Genomic DNA, 15,551 nt, shown 5'->3' with positions numbered 1-15,551 from the left:
CCCAACCAGAATATTTTAGTATCTTTTGCCAGTGAGCAATATCCTTCTTCTCTTTCTCAAATAAAATAGAAAATAACTAATGAATCCCAGTAGTCTTCTCTGTATCTATCGTTAGCTATCTGTGTGCAGGCTTAGGAAGACTGCAGTAGTTACCAGCTATTTTTGTGATACTTCAGAAGCAGTGGAAGGAATACATTTACATTTGGGAAACAAAATGGTAGACAGTTTTCCTGCAGAAAGGAACAGATGGAATTCTGAGCAGGAGTGGAGGTAGTTCTCTCAACCTCCACACTTAGGTTTTCCTTGCCCTTTGTCCTAAGACCTGTTCTCTGCTTTTTTATGGTTTTTCTTTTGTTGTTTTTGGTTGGTTGGTTGTTTTTTTAGTACCCTGCCTTGTATAATTACTATATTGTTTTACACTATACTCCTTTAAGTTAAACAAAATCAATAGAATTCGTAGGGCAGATTAAAAATAGGCAATGCTAACACTGCAAAAACTCTAAAACTTATTTTTCAGATTCAAGACTGGCAAAGCATATACCAATCTACTCATATTCCTATACCAAAATTCACCCCTGTAGATGAGTCTGTAACATTTATTGGTCGGCTCTGTAGAGAAATCCTGAGGATCACAGACCCAAAGTAAGTACTGTACATCACAAGCCGTATTACTAGCTCCATGCATTGAACTGGTACGCTGCCACTATATGCAAATTGAATGTATAATAGCTTTCCTTCGACTGCCATATCATCATCTTTATCTAAAACCAAACTTACCCAATCTGCCTTGTATATTTTAAATGTTAGCTTAGAAAATTCCAACTTGAGTATACAAAGCAAAACTGTGCATGAGCCCTTGCACAGAGCCCTTTCTAATGTCTTCCAGAATAAGATGACTCATTACTCTTATCACAAAAACCGTCTGCAGCTTATTCTGAAATACGTTATTTCTTTGTTTAATTTTTCCTTAGAATCACGTGTTATATTGACCAAATGAACACCTGGTATGATATCAAAACTCATCAGGAAGTAACCAATAGTCGCCTCTTCTCAGAGATCCAAGACACTTTAGGTACCTTTGGTCTCAACGGTTTAGACAGGCTGTTATGTTTCATGGTTGTAAAGGAGCTGCAGGTAAACTTTTGAACTTCAGTTTCTCAAGATCATGTTGCTTTTATTGCTTGGTAACTTTTCTAGTGAAATAAAAATCCAATTAACTTTTGAAATGGCAAATTCAAATCAAAAGCATTTGAAAAATGTGCTTTCAAACCCAAAGGTAAAATCTGAGTTGCAGATATAATTATTGGGTTTGTTGCTCTTGAGTAAATTGAGCTAGGCAGTGTAGGTTATGTGTTAGATGATGCCTCTCAGAGGTAAACAAATTCAGGTCAGCTTTTGTTTTTTATGTCTAGATATCAATGGATTGTTTAAGTCTACTATGATATGAATAAAGTGTCGATTCTATGCAATGATGCCTTTCCATAATACCTAGGAGTGCAAGCAAGGTGTTTTGTTTTGTTTTGTTTTCTTTGAAAAATCTAGTCTGGTTAAAGATTTTAAAGAAAATCAAATATTGATGAAGACAGTTTTTCCTTGCGAATTGAATACCCATTGACTACAGTGGGTATGTGTATTGAGGAGGTGAATCTGCTAATTGTCCTAGCACTGATTAGTGTAAGTCAGAAAAGCAAAAAGGTTAACTACATTTCTCAACTCTTAATTTCTGGAAATAGTCTTTTCTTGATTCTTCTGTAGCAACAAAAGACTGCTGTTGAAAATTTGGCTGTTGTACTACCAAGATTAAGCATAGCATACATGTGTGAGGATTTTACTTTTCTTTCTTTTATTTAGAATTTCCTCAGCATGTTTCAGAAAAATATATTACGAGACAGGACAGTACAGGATACCTTAAAAGCACTTATGAATGCTGTCAGTCCTCTCAAAGGAATTATAGGTAAGTGCTGGTTGGGATGGAAGAAAGCTGTTGTCTTAGTACATTTGCATTTATTTATGCCTCACCCTTCTTCTTTTCTCAGCAAACTCAAACAAGGTTTATTCTGCAGCAATTGCAAAAACTCAGAAGATCTGGACAGCATATTTGGACTCCATAATGAAGGTAGGCTTATGTTATTTAGTGATATAAGGAATCTGTTCTAAGCACTTCGGTTATATACTTCAGTCTGCTTATTTTACAGTGTTGTGTAATGTTAACATAGAATTCTGTAACATTGCAAATGAAGCAGGACTGGATTTTTGAGAGCTCCTGAGCTTCAACTATGTGCACAGCTTAAACTCCACAAGGTGCTTAGTACTGGAGTCCATATGTAAAATCCAGTAATTCACTAAAACTGAGTACAGCATTAGAGTTCTGATCTGGGAAGACTGAGGCAGTGCTCAATACCAGGAGCTCTGACACACCTGACAGTGCCATGTGGACTCTTGTGCTCCTAAGGCTAGTTTTGAATAGTGCCATGTCCTGAGCTTGCCTCCTTCACACAGAGGGTGGTCTGACATGCCAGAAACTTAAACTGTGTCATTAACACGTCTGTTTGCCTTGCATTTGTAAGGATGCTTTGCAGCCATTTTAGAGGGCCCTGAGAATATTTGCTTATGCTATTGAAGAGAAGAGGAAGGGGCAGGCAAAGAAGGAGAAGAAAGTTGACAGGAATAAGCCTCTCCATGATCCCCTGTTGTCATTTAATCCCTGCCATTGCTGACCCTAAGGTCTAGGGAGAGGTGGGGAAAAGAATCTTCACTTCCCAGTGAAAAACAAGCAAGTAACTGGGTTTTTGTTTCTGGTACCTTTTCAGTGCCCTCTTCACACTGTCTGTATTTGCTGTCATGAACTGCATAAAAATCTTGAGCAATGTGACTGTGCCCCCCCTTTTGCGCAGGTGGGGTCTGTCAGTTCTGAATTTGGGCAGTCTGAATCAGTGCTCTCTTACAGAAATGAAAGAGTAGCTCCAACCACTATGTCCCTACTTTGGGCAGCCCTGCAAAGGCTGTTAGTTGTAATGAGGGCTTTATATAATCTATTTAAATATTAATTACTGTTGCTTTAAGTTTTTCCTTAATTTGTCTTTCTTCTTCCCCCATTGCATTCAGTGTAACACCACTTTTGTTTGTTTGTTTGCACAAACAGGTTGGTCAGATGCAGATTTTAAGACGGCAGATTACCAATGAGTTAAATTATTCCTGCAGGTTTGACTCCAAGCATTTGGCTGCTGCACTGGAAAATCTCAATAAGTAAGAAGTAAAATGTGCTAAAGAGCTGTGTGTGTTACTGTGATGTGGTTATTCAGGTTGTCAGATAAACAATCTGCAAAATCTGTACTATGGCAAAATATGCGGTCTGATTGGGTTTTTGTTCTTGTCGATGGTTATTTGAATTTGAACCCAACAAAAAATGGTTAAAAATAAATAGAATAGAATTGTAGAATCATCATAGAATGGCTTGGGTTGGAAGGGACCTTAAAGCTCACACAGTTCACGATAGCAGAGTAGAGGGGGTGAATCACCTCCCTTGACCTGCTGGCCATGCTTCTTTTGATGCACCTCGGATACAGTTGGCTTTCTGGGCTGCAAGCACACATTGCTGGCTCACATTGAATTTCTCATTCACCAGCATCCCCAAGTCCTTCTCCTCAGGGCTGCTCTCAATCTGTTCCCCACCCAGCCTGTATTCATGTTTGGGATTGCCCCAGCTCAGATGCAGGACCTTGCACTTGTCCTTGTTGAACTTCAAGGTTCACTTGGGCCCGCTTCTTGAGCTTGTCAAGGTCCTTCTGGATGGCATCGAATCCTTTCAGGATGTCAACCACACCACAGAGTCAGTGTAGTAACTCTGCTAGTATAAATAACTCAGCTAGTAATTGTATGAACATATTAGTGGACAGCACAGGTTTTCAACTGCATTTGCTTTTACTTAGCCTTGAGTTCATATTTGGATGAGAAATAAAAACAATGAAAGCTTATTTTGAAGCAAAAATTATCTTTGTAAGAAGACGTTTCACAAAATGTTGTTCACTCTTGCTAGTGATCATTTACAGGTTTTGAGTGCATGAAGCTTTTATATTAATACGGAAAGTGGCATCACATTAGCTTTACTTGTGGATAGTCCAAATAAGTATTTAACGGAAATAATTTATTTCCCTTTTAGAGCAATACTGGCTGATATAGAAGCACATTATCAGAATCCATCTCTGCCTTACCCTAAAGAAGACAACACTCTTCTGTATGAAATCACAGCTTATCTGGAAGCAGCTGGCATTCACAATCCTTTAAATAAGGTCAGGCGTACATTTAAGTGCTTGATATAGTTTGCTTTTTTGCTTTCACAGATGTGGAAAAACTGTGCTTTTTTTTTTTTTTCTCCCCTCAGATCTACATCACAACAAAACGTCTGCCATATTTTCCCACTGTCAACTTCCTATTCCTGATTTCACAGTTTCCAAAACTTCAGTACAACAAAAATTTAGGTATTGTATAAGTTGCTTATTGTTTGTGTAAATCTGATGAAAAGCTATGTGAAATCATTTGCATTGAAGACATTCGTTTTTTTTGACTTGAGTCCACCATGTTCAGACAGGTTTGTTTTAATATTAAGGCAAAATAAAATGGGATAGGAAACAGAATCCAAGTTTCTCCCTTTCTCATTCCATCCTATGCCGTAGTTAATATTATTAAGCCATTTGCTGTGGAAGAAATACAGTTGCTACATTGTTTTTTGTTTCCTACTTGTGGGCAAGCAGAATGGGAGGCACAGCAGAAAACCTCATGAAAATATATATATTTGTCCCTGCCACAAACATATATTGTTTTATAAACATGTGTTGTTTTTGTCTGTTTTTTTTTTTTTTCCTTTTTCCTTTGCAGGAGTGGTGTGCAAACGGCCAGCTGATCAAATTGACTGGCTTCCTCTAGTGCTGGGCCTCCTTACCTTGTTGAAACAGTTTCACTCAAGATACACAGAACAATTTCTGACTCTCATTGGTCAGTTTATTCGTTCAACGATGGAGCAGTGCACAAGGTATCCACATGTCACTTTCTACTTACCTGCAGAGGGTTTCAGTATTTTTACTACTGCTTTTTCAGTGTGTTCTTTTAGTAAAGTATATTTGATGTAATAATAATATTATTTGACTTAAGTGCAAGATTAAAATGTTTCTCTCCTTGTAATTGAACCACACGGTAATTCGTGGAATGAGCATTTTTGAAGAATGGGATTTTCATGTAATGTTATGCAAATAACTGACCAGCTAGTAAGACTGTGGTCTTCATGATTGCTTAATATTAGCCAGAAGATACCAGAAATGCCTGCTGATGTAGTGGCTGCCCTCATGTTCCTGGAAGACTACATTCGCTACACAAAATTACCAAGAAAGGTAAGAGAGAATTCCATGTCTTCTGTAGACAGCACTGGGAGCGCTGGCCCCTCTGAACTTAAATATATCTCTAGATCCTAAGACAGTGTCTGAAAGAGAATTTAAAATAACGAGACATTTCTTTATGTGACATTAACTGTTGTGGAAGCCAGTGATACAACACTTTCCTGTATTAGCTTGAATCTGTCTGGATTATTTTCAGACTATTTAACTGCTACTCACTGTAAATTATTTTCCCCCGTTGTTCCTTACAGTTATGTTCTTAAATGCAAAAAAAAAAGCACAAAACAAACAACTGTAATCAGGTCTTCTAGATAATTAGTGCTGTTTCTGTTTCGAGAGAGATGTGTATACATTCTTTTGTGTCTGGAGTCCTCCCCAGAGGAGCTAAATCTTGCTTTATGCTGCAGCTGCATACCAGCAGTTTGATCACGTGTGCCTACTCAAGAATGTGGCATCACCTGTAAATGAATATGCAAAATAATGGGCTTGCAAAGTGTGTCCAAAAAGCAGTATTTGCCCTTTTCAGATGATCTGTAAAAGGTTACCAAACTGAAATGTGGACGAAAAACCTGTTACCTCATAGAAAATGGTCAAAACAGACTCTCTTACTCTGTACAACTTACAGCTTGTGTTACTTGTATACTTTGTGTAACTATTTTCATATTAATCTCAGTGTCATTGGAAAGAATATTCTTCTAGAAAATGCAGAAAGAATAGAAAATACGAGATGGATTTCGGTTTTGCGTGCAAGAGTAGCCTGTTTCCATTTAATCTTTGTGTCTGTTGCTGGGGGCCTTTTGGGAAAGGGAGTGCTACAACAAAAGTTCTGAGAAGTTGCAGAATTAAATAAAAACAAGCTTATCAGTATTCTAAATCCAGGGCTAAATGCTATTTAGGAAGTGTAAATCTCCAGTCCTTGATTTCCTTTCCTTCCCTTTGTCTCAAAGAAGCAGGACTTCCTAGGCAGCTTCTGTATTTCACGTGCAAAGAAGTTCTGGAAGACTGTGCTTGTAGAGACTTTCTTTTAGGATTAAATGTGACTTAACTCCTTTTGAAGATAATATTTATACATGGTATTAAAAATAAGTCATAATCCTCTTTGCTATTGTCTGTGCCTCAGTTAAGAAAAGATGATTCATGAATGAGCTATTTTATATTTCTTAGATAATACTTAGGACTAAAAGAGATTTTTCCAGCTTCACCCTTGTTCTAGCAGGAAGTTCCCATGTCAGTCTTTCAGCTGATGTGTCTGGTACTTGTGCCAGCTTCCACTTCAGCCTGGTGCTATGTGAAGAAACAGCAGAGAGGGTGTCAGTGTTCTTCCAGTCTCGCACAGTAGCTCTGGTCCCAACAACTTTTTCCAGCCCTGAGCTAGCTTCGCATGTCTGATACTGTGTTCCTGCCTTGTTCAGGTCGATAGTATTGCATGCTTGATTAATAGATTAGATATTCTGTATTAATTGGTGAGCAGAGCATACAGATTAATAATGAAGAAAATATCTGACTGACTTCCTCTTTACTCTAGGTTGTTGAAGCACATGTGCCTAGCTTCATTTTTGATGAGTTCAGAACTGTTCTGTGAAAATGGAGAAAGACCAAGGCTCTTCCCCAAGCCCGAAACAAGGAATTGAGGATGGGCCAAGCTTTTCAGAACTGTATCTTTTCTGTGCTTTGAGGCAATACCTGCAACTGTCACTACAAAATATAACCATCAGCACAAGTCTATATCATTAACACTTGTTTGAATCTTGGCATGAAATGCAAACCATATCTCATCCAAACTGTGTACATTTTGTACTGCACATTATAAATGCTGTATGTAATTGTTTACGTATAAATCATTTAGTTTTTTGTTCTGAATAACTATTTGTGGAAGTTGGATTTTTGTATCACAAACGAGCAATGAAACTGGAAATAAAGGTATCAGATTCTTTGCCAGGACTCCTGAATCCCAGGTGTCGGGTTTCGTGTCCAAAGGACTGTTAGTGAGAAAAAGAGAAAAGATGTTTGATGTCTGTCTTTGTGCTACAAAAAATAATTTTCTGTTTTGTGCTGTACTATTTAAAGGCACAAAAATTTCTTTCCATGCAACTGTAGCATGACTAAGGGTAGAAGCAAGTTCGTGTAACTCTCAGTGCTGGTGTGGAAACTCTTGCACCCAGCGTAACTTCCTGCATAACTTCCTCACTGGGGGCTGCTGTGGGAAAGCCAAGGGGAGGTGTTACTCTGTCAGGGCACAGCTTGGTCATTATCAGGCCGAGTCTTGACTTTTTTCTTTTTTTTTTTCTGAAGCACTTCAAATGCAACAGCAGAAGGAAAGGCAGCAGAAGGATGTTTCTGACACTAATGCAGACAGGAATGCGTAGGGAGCAGATAGATGGCAAACGAACTCACAGTTTGTGGAGTCTGTGTGAGAAAGCAAGCATAGAGGAGAAAGGGCAAAGCCCCAGGTCCTATCTGTGTCACCCCCTGCCTCCAGTGAGGATGCATCCTCTTCAGCTGCTCCTGCATACCCTGGCTTTTCTTCCTGGAAACAACGGGTTGTCTTGTCCACCTCCACCAAGACAGGTGAAGGGGGCTGTCCAGGGCAGCTGCCACCCACACCTTCCACTTGTTCTGCATTGGATTTGGTACAATAAATAACGGGTTATGGCCCTCCTGGCTACCAGGGCAGGAATAACCTTAGTTCATGAAGCATCCATCCTGTCACCCCCAGCATAGACAGATGAATGCTAAATGAATTAATGAGGGGCAAGATCATGAAGTTCTTGTAATTTTGCGCTGTTTCTCAGATCAAGCATGGACTATGAGAGTGCCTGAACATACCACAGAGCACGATCTGTCTGCACAAAATATTTTTTATGCCACTGGGGGGAAATCTTGCGCTGGCACCTGATCAGCTCAGACCTGGAGCTCATGGCAGGGAAAAAAACGTGGCTGCAACCCTTGTGGTGACCTCCCCTCCGTGCCTAAAGCCTTAAAACACCACCGGCTGGCTGGGGGGGCATGGTGCTGCCTCAGGGGTACCCACACAGCCCCACTCGGGATTGTCTCAGCACCTGGAGGAGCGCTGCCTGTCCCCGGGGTGTCACCTGCCCCCTTACACCAGTGACACCCCTCTCAGAGCCCGCAGGCAGGATGGCAGGGAGGCACTGAGCAGTGCTGTGGACAGCATGTAAGAACATGCTTGGGAAATTCATACAAGGATAAAAACAATACGAGGATATAAAACAATTCAGGCATCACCAAATTCCTGATGGAGTATGGCTGAATCTGCTAAAAGCAAAACAAAGCAAAACAAACAAACAAAAAAAAAAAAAAAAAAAAACATGATTTATAACTGAGCCCCAAAAAAGGTCGATGTACAGTGTTGTGTAGGATTGCTGGGTGCAGCCCGCACCATTATCCTGTTCGTTAATGAAGAGGTCAGACAGTATTGGTGCCAGCACCAACCCCAGGGGTCGATGGAGCCGGTGCTGCTGATCTCCTACCCCTGTTGCAGGCAGTTCAGCCAGCTGGTTAAGTGAGGTTTTCCCCTCATAAATCCACGCTGAATACTCCCAGTCACCTTCTTGTCCTTCACGTGTTTGGAAATGATTTCTGGGATGATTTGCTCCAGCATCTCCCCAGGTATCAAGGCGAGACCGGCCCTCCTGTAGCTTCCCAAATCATCCTTCATGCTGTTCCTGAAGACAGGAGCAGTGTGTGCTGCCATCCAGGATCACCACAATCTTTCCAAGAGACTTGAGAGGGGCGTCGCACTGCCATCAGGTGGCTCCCCCAGCACCCACGGGTGCATCTCACCAGCTCCTATGGCTCCAGGTACACCCTTCTTGGTTAAATGTTCCCCAAACTGGTCCTCTGAGGCACGGAGTACGAACCTTTGGAGTTCAGTGCTGCAGGGGGATGCTGGTTTGCCTACTTCCAAAAGGAGGTTCACAGTGAGAGAGAGAAAGGAGGTTCACAGTGATAGTAAAATTGCAGGTAAAAATAAATAAATAAATAAATAAGATATGTGGTGAAATGGAGGAAGAGTCAGAGGAGGAATGACCTCCATCAGAAAGCAAAAAGGCCAAGAGCAACAAAGGAAGGAAACAAGTTGGTATCAAAAAAATAAAAATAAAAAGATTTAAAAAAAAAAAAATCCCTATTTATATTTTTAAGCAGTTCCTTTAGAAAACCCTAAATTTTCCCCAAACAAAAGAAAATATCCTGTCCCCACCACGGAATTAGTTTCCTAAAGTTGGTTTTAGATAAGCTAACATCTGGAGAAAACACTATAATATCAGTGTATTTGTTATTGATGCTTATTTTTAACATTTGTGTTTCTTTAAACAAAAATCTGCAAGATGAATACTTCAAATAATCAGACGTATAATTCCAGGAGACATCAAGTGGTTATATCCATAGTTTTTAATCCTTCTATAAGCTAAATAAATAGAAATCTGCAGAAAACAAGGCTTCCAGCTCTCACGTTCTGTAATTTTTAGAAAGGAACAACAAATGAGATATTAATAAAGACCAGATTATACAAATGAAATAACAACACACCGTGTCCTCCACCTTCAAATCCTCCATCTATAAATCTTTGCAATGCAAAAAATAAGTACCAAGCATGAAGGAAAACTGAAATTTTCCTGCACAGTAATAGGGTGTTTGAAATGCCTTCCCAGGGAGAGCAGGAAACCCTAATCTGAGTCTCCGTAGGGACTCCCTAGCACTAAAAAAGCACGTCCCAGTGCAGGGCTCCCTCCTGGCCACGCTCCCCAGAGATGCAACAGTTGTGAAGGATCCTAAAACCTCAAGCTGTTTACTAGCAGAAACACACTGCGCCCTTGAAGCTAATGGTATAGCCTAGGCTAATACAGATACAATCCCATGTCTTTGTGCTTGTGTCTTTTAAAACTGTGAATACTGTGCTTGTCTCCATGTTGCATTTGGCAAACAACCACCTTCATTTACTCGTTTGAATGTAACTGGTTAAAATCGGGACAGTCCTTTCTGGAGGGATGCTGGGCCCTCAAAGCAGTTATATGGATATCTCTGCAGCGTGCAGCTCCAGGGCATCCAAAGAGCCACCCTGGTAGCACGGGGCAGCTGAGTGACTGGTGATGTGCAAGTCTGAGAGCCAAAACGCCTCCCAGGGACAGGCTTTAATTTGTCTGATCATAACGGTGGTGGGTGACAGGCACAGCAACCGCGAGCTGCTGCGAAGGCACTGGATGGAGCCGAATGGTGCCGGCTGAGGCTGATGTGATCGGACACCGAATATGAGAGACATTGTAGTGCTGTGCTGTGAGCTACAAGCACATCCGATACCGAGGGAACCGGGGGAAGCCAGCATCCAATTTCCAGCACCACACGATTGCCTGTAGTCACTGCACTCCTGCATGGCCAAACACAAGGCCGTGCTGACTTACTGCTCACCCCTTGACAGAAACAAGGAAACTTGAGCTGAAAACTGCTGCTGAATCTGATCCCTGCCTGGTGATATTAGGAGCTCCTGGGGAGATGGAGACTTTGGAGCACAATGTAATGTAGGTGGCAATCGATTGAGAAGCTTTCAGGCATGTGGTGAGGCAACGGGGAGAGCAAGTGGCCTCAGACATCCTGAGGGGGGCGGTGGCAGAAGCTTCTCCTGCCTCCTGTTGATTCCCAGCTGACAGAGAGAACTGGTCCAGGAGAAGCAGTGTTAGGCTCAGGGTTAATGGAATCGCCTCCCCCCGCTAGGGATGGTAACGGGGACTTGAGGGAAGACAGAGGCAAGGGCAGGGACACAGAGCCAAGATGGATTTCCTGCCTGTGACAGCATCTCATCTCAGGTGCCGGAGGCGTTTTGGTGTCTGCAGTGGGATGTGCACTGAAGCACAATCATCGTCAGCGAGTGGCATTTCAATCCATCCTTCGATGATGACACTGCCTTGCACGTGTTTCAAAAAGCCAAGCAAAAATGGCTCAAGGCCACAGCAATGCCCAGCATGTTCTCAAAATAGCAGCCGATTTCTTGCTATTTGCATCCTCTTTTGATCCTCCAGCAGATCGTAGGACAAAGCACACGGTAAAATGATTGTCCTAGCACAGAAAGCACAGAGGCAGCAAACATCTCCGGTCACAACGAAGGTAGTAGGGCTTCGTAACATAAAACACAATAAAAGGTTAATATGGATGCTGAAATATGGGTGAGGGAAATGTTTATGCCATACTTTCCACACAAAGGGTGAACCAGTGGCTTCTGGGCTCCGAGCTGTGCCTAGCAAGCCTCACGTGGGCATTTGGGCCCAGGATCTCAGTATTCACTCCATAAAGCTCGTAAAACACGTCAGGACCCATTCTCTGATCTGACACAGTGTGGCTCGTCATCCCTCACAACCCTCACGCCCAAAGCAGGGCAGCCCGATCCACCCAGCGCTGGCAACGATCCCCTGTGCGAGCTGCCCTGTGCCAGCACCACTAAGGACAGAGGGCTCCCGATGAAGGGGGACAAACAGCCACTGCCCCGGTGCATCCCCCAGTGGGGATGAGGCCAAGATCTCGTCTTCATGCCAAAAATCCCCAGGTGTTAAGCTAGAGGCAAATTTCTGAAGGAAAAGAACTGTGCCTCAAAGACCTGAAAATGCACTACTTGTCTCAGAGAGGCCCACAGGTAAATGAGGTATCGAGATGGAGAAACCCTAAAAGTTCCCATGGAAAAACAAATTACCCGCTGTGATAGCATAGGTGGAACCACTTCTAAATGAGGGGTGAGAAAGCAACACACCCCACCAAGTTGTGTGGGTGCCTCTCCACAACTGCTCACTGTGGCGTTGACAAGCGGCCCAGTTCAGTGCTTGGTTCCCGGTTGTGTTTGTGGCAGGCTGGCCTGGTAACCCCTGCTGGAAGACTGGCTCTAAAACCTGGCTGAAAACCTGAAATCCTTCAGCCACGGCTCTTCACTATCTCTTCACTCCTTGAAAATGCAGCCAGCAAAGCCCAAAGCTTCACTTGACTCTGCCCAAAGCATCATTAGCTCCTGCTGTGACGCACACCACTTGGTGCAAAGGCTCGTTTCATGCTGAATTTTGTTCTCCATGCTTTTTGTTTTTCCTTTAGCTCTCCACTAACAGTTTCAGCACCCTGTTTACCTTTCTGGCTGCTGCTGCGAGGTGAGCAGAGGCTTGGGGAGGATGAGTCACGGTGACTGCAGCACCTCAGCACCTACAGCTGCACTCCAGCACCAGGCCTCCTTTTCTGATCTCTGTTCCTTCCCTTACATTGATGGATTCCAATTGCCCCTCAAAATACCCCATCAGCTTTCATTTTCAGTACCTTGACTAACTTTATCTCAGCAAGCTGTCGTGCTGCTGCTCACCATGCACAACCCAGGGGCTGGCACAGCTCTGCGGAGCTCCAAAGGGAGCAATTTAGGAACTGCTGACGCTGTTTTCCGTGTGGTAACGTCATGCTGATCAAGCCTGAATTTCAGGATGCATAATTTATCAACTGCCCATATTTATTCGGGATTGAGTGGACTTTGCTTTTGTCCAGAACACAAAAGCTGGTTCCAGACAGCAGAAAAACCAGCAGCAGGGATGGGAGAGCAGGGGCGTACGACCTGAGCGTGAAGGAGAAAGACGACACAGACATCCACATTATCAGGAGGGAGCAATTATAAGCACGCTCAAGCATGCTTAATCAAAACCATGTCGCTGTTCAACAGGAACAGAGCTTGGGCAGTACCCTGTGTTACTGTTTCATTACTCCAGGTATTAGTGGGATTGTTCTAGGAGTAAAGCCGTTGAGTGCTCTTCAGCCATTACAAAGCATTTACATCTTCAGGAAATGACGCACTCCTCTTTGCTTCAGCTGCAGAACAGAATAGTTAAGCCTCTGCTCACATAATTCCCCAGAGAGGCACTATAATTATGCTGGAGATATCTAGCATCACATTTTACTACCACTGTCAGGACGATCAAGTTATAAATTGCAAAATCCAGCGGCTGACCCAAGACTAATCAGGTAGTTTCTGTGTTCCAGGTGAACAATCCCCAGAAGACCAGGAACACTTAACCTACACGACAAATTTCTCAGACCAGCTCCAAGAAATGTGACATTTCAATGCATCACTCGGCTCCCCACACTACCACCAAGCCACCTACGAGCAGAGAAGGCAACTGGCTTTCTATTTCCTCCCCTCACTCAGCATTTGGTTGCCTTTTTTATTTTTAAAGCTACAACCTCACTATATATAGCTTATATAATTATATATAGCTTAAGTAACTATATATAAGTAGTCATTTAATGAGACTCGGTTTCAGGTCGCTCTTCCTTAGATGTATACACGTGATTTTTTCTCTCCTCTATATTTACCCCATCACAAAGACAGTTAACCATGCACTGATTTAAAGGGAAATTTTTTTTAAAAGTGCTTAAACATGTATGTAAATCTAAGCACACTGGTATTTCCTGATTAATCAGACCCTAATTAAAGCTCATTATCCAGAGATACACAAGAGAAATCGAAAAATCTACAGATATCAAATTTTATTTAAGTTAGCTGAGGGTGTGTATTTGGCTCAGGATTGCTTATCCTTGAATTTAAAAAAGAGTGACTGCAAATACTATTAAAGAATAGGAAAAGTAGTCAATCCTTTTAAAAGTGTCACAAATTTTGAAAACACTTGTATAAATTCTGTGAACTTTGTATAGCCTTAAATGGGCATCATTTAGTTACCATGAATAATGATATCTGAAAATATTAGTACTTCACCCTAAAGTTTACATGCATCATGAATGTGCTTATATTTAATTTCAAGAGGGTATCAAAAGTGATAATGGTTAGAAAAATATATACATTTTTGTCTCTTCTAGAAAAAAACATGGTCATTTGAAATAACTGTCAAATAAAATACTAAAATATCCCCTCCACAGATTTTTTTCCACAATCCAACATAAAATGTAGGATTATATACAGCTTATGCAATCTGTCATTTTTAAAACATATAGCCAAAGGTTTTTTTAAGTACAGAAAAACATATTACTGCTCTCTAAACTCTTGGCTGCACCGATGCATGATTGTTTAGGCAAGCCAAAACAGGAAAGCCACATGGTGATACACAAAGCAGTCATAAGAAAGGTAAGGAAAAAATGGAAGAACACAAGAACAAAAGAAAGCGTACTGGTTAAGGTAACATCGAGAGGAATATTGGCCAACAGTGGAATACATGGACTGTCAAGTAACATGCAGTAATTTCTACAGGAAGAAGAAAATATATTCCAAGTATTAAAAGGACACTTTCATGGTACTTCACATTTTTTTTTAGAAGTAATATTAATGATTACTGACTACTGGAAACAGCCTGGATTGAAGTTGCATTGGACACAGTTTGTTGCTGTGCTTCAGTTAGTGGCAGTATTGAACTCCAATTGCACACACACCAAGCAAAACAAAGCAAAACCTCTACGTTTTTAAAAGGAAGCAAGATGGGAAGAAAGTTTCAAAAACCATGTGCTTTCAGTACCTGGGTGCAATGCAGTAGTCGACATGACCATGGTTTGATTAGTACTTGGTTAAAGTAATTCTGGTGTGAAGAATGATTTCAGAAGAGCAATATGGCATTTGCAACAGTGACTGACATTAAAGATACAGTGACATTCAGAATCTGAAATTCTTTAGTGTCCTTTTAAGTGCCAGCATACTAGTATCTTAGCTGCAAATGAAAAAGAACAGAAGCAGATCCTAATGAAATCACCCAAATCAAGAATTTTCTTACAATATTTGACAGAAATGAAGAAATATTTTATGGAACTATTGAACAGAAAGAAGCATGAAGGATAATAGCAGCATATGGTTTACAGTTTTCACTTTTCAGTTTATTAATATTAGTGGCGCAGTCTGCAATGGATAAAGCGAGGGGTGAAATTCTGACAAAACTGGCAATTGTCTACCATATGTCAACACTTAATTATGGTCCTTGTAAACAGCTAACTCCTCTTTGAATTTTAATTGCAAAGGAAAGAATATTTACATATAATATATATGTATATAACCACAAAACCAAAATTAAGTCAAATCCTGATCAAGGAAATCACATTTTGAAGAAAACATAATACAATATTAAATAGTACGTGTCCAAAGATTTTAAAGGCATCGTGATCTTCATGTTTTCTTCTTCCAGTCATTTCCCC

The 15,551-nt window shown here is 41.3% G+C and overlaps 1 protein-coding gene across 3 annotated transcripts in view; it reads left to right on the top strand.

Moving 5' to 3' along the window:
• WASHC5 (WASH complex subunit 5) overlaps positions 1–7,328 on the top strand; it is a 28,895-nt gene extending 21,567 nt beyond the window's left edge. For all 3 annotated transcript variants that reach the window (XM_084306633.1, XM_084306634.1, XM_084306635.1), the window contains exons 20-29: positions 518–642; positions 972–1,134; positions 1,852–1,954; positions 2,037–2,116; positions 3,143–3,246; positions 4,160–4,289; positions 4,382–4,478; positions 4,876–5,029; positions 5,297–5,384; positions 6,913–7,328. In XM_084306633.1, coding sequence (XP_084162759.1) covers positions 518–642; positions 972–1,134; positions 1,852–1,954; positions 2,037–2,116; positions 3,143–3,246; positions 4,160–4,289; positions 4,382–4,478; positions 4,876–5,029; positions 5,297–5,384; positions 6,913–6,969 — 1,101 coding nt within the window. In that variant the 3' untranslated portion in view covers positions 6,970–7,328. The remainder of the gene's footprint in view (positions 1–517; positions 643–971; positions 1,135–1,851; positions 1,955–2,036; positions 2,117–3,142; positions 3,247–4,159; positions 4,290–4,381; positions 4,479–4,875; positions 5,030–5,296; positions 5,385–6,912) is intronic.
• The last annotated feature ends 8,223 nt before the right edge of the window (positions 7,329–15,551 follow it).

Source organism: Netta rufina (assembly GCF_964035555.1).
Source record: "Netta rufina genome assembly, chromosome: 2".
NCBI lineage: Eukaryota > Metazoa > Chordata > Aves > Anseriformes > Anatidae > Netta > Netta rufina.
The sequence above is the reverse complement of the archived record's forward strand: the minus strand, read 5'-3'. Positions and strand labels throughout refer to the sequence as shown.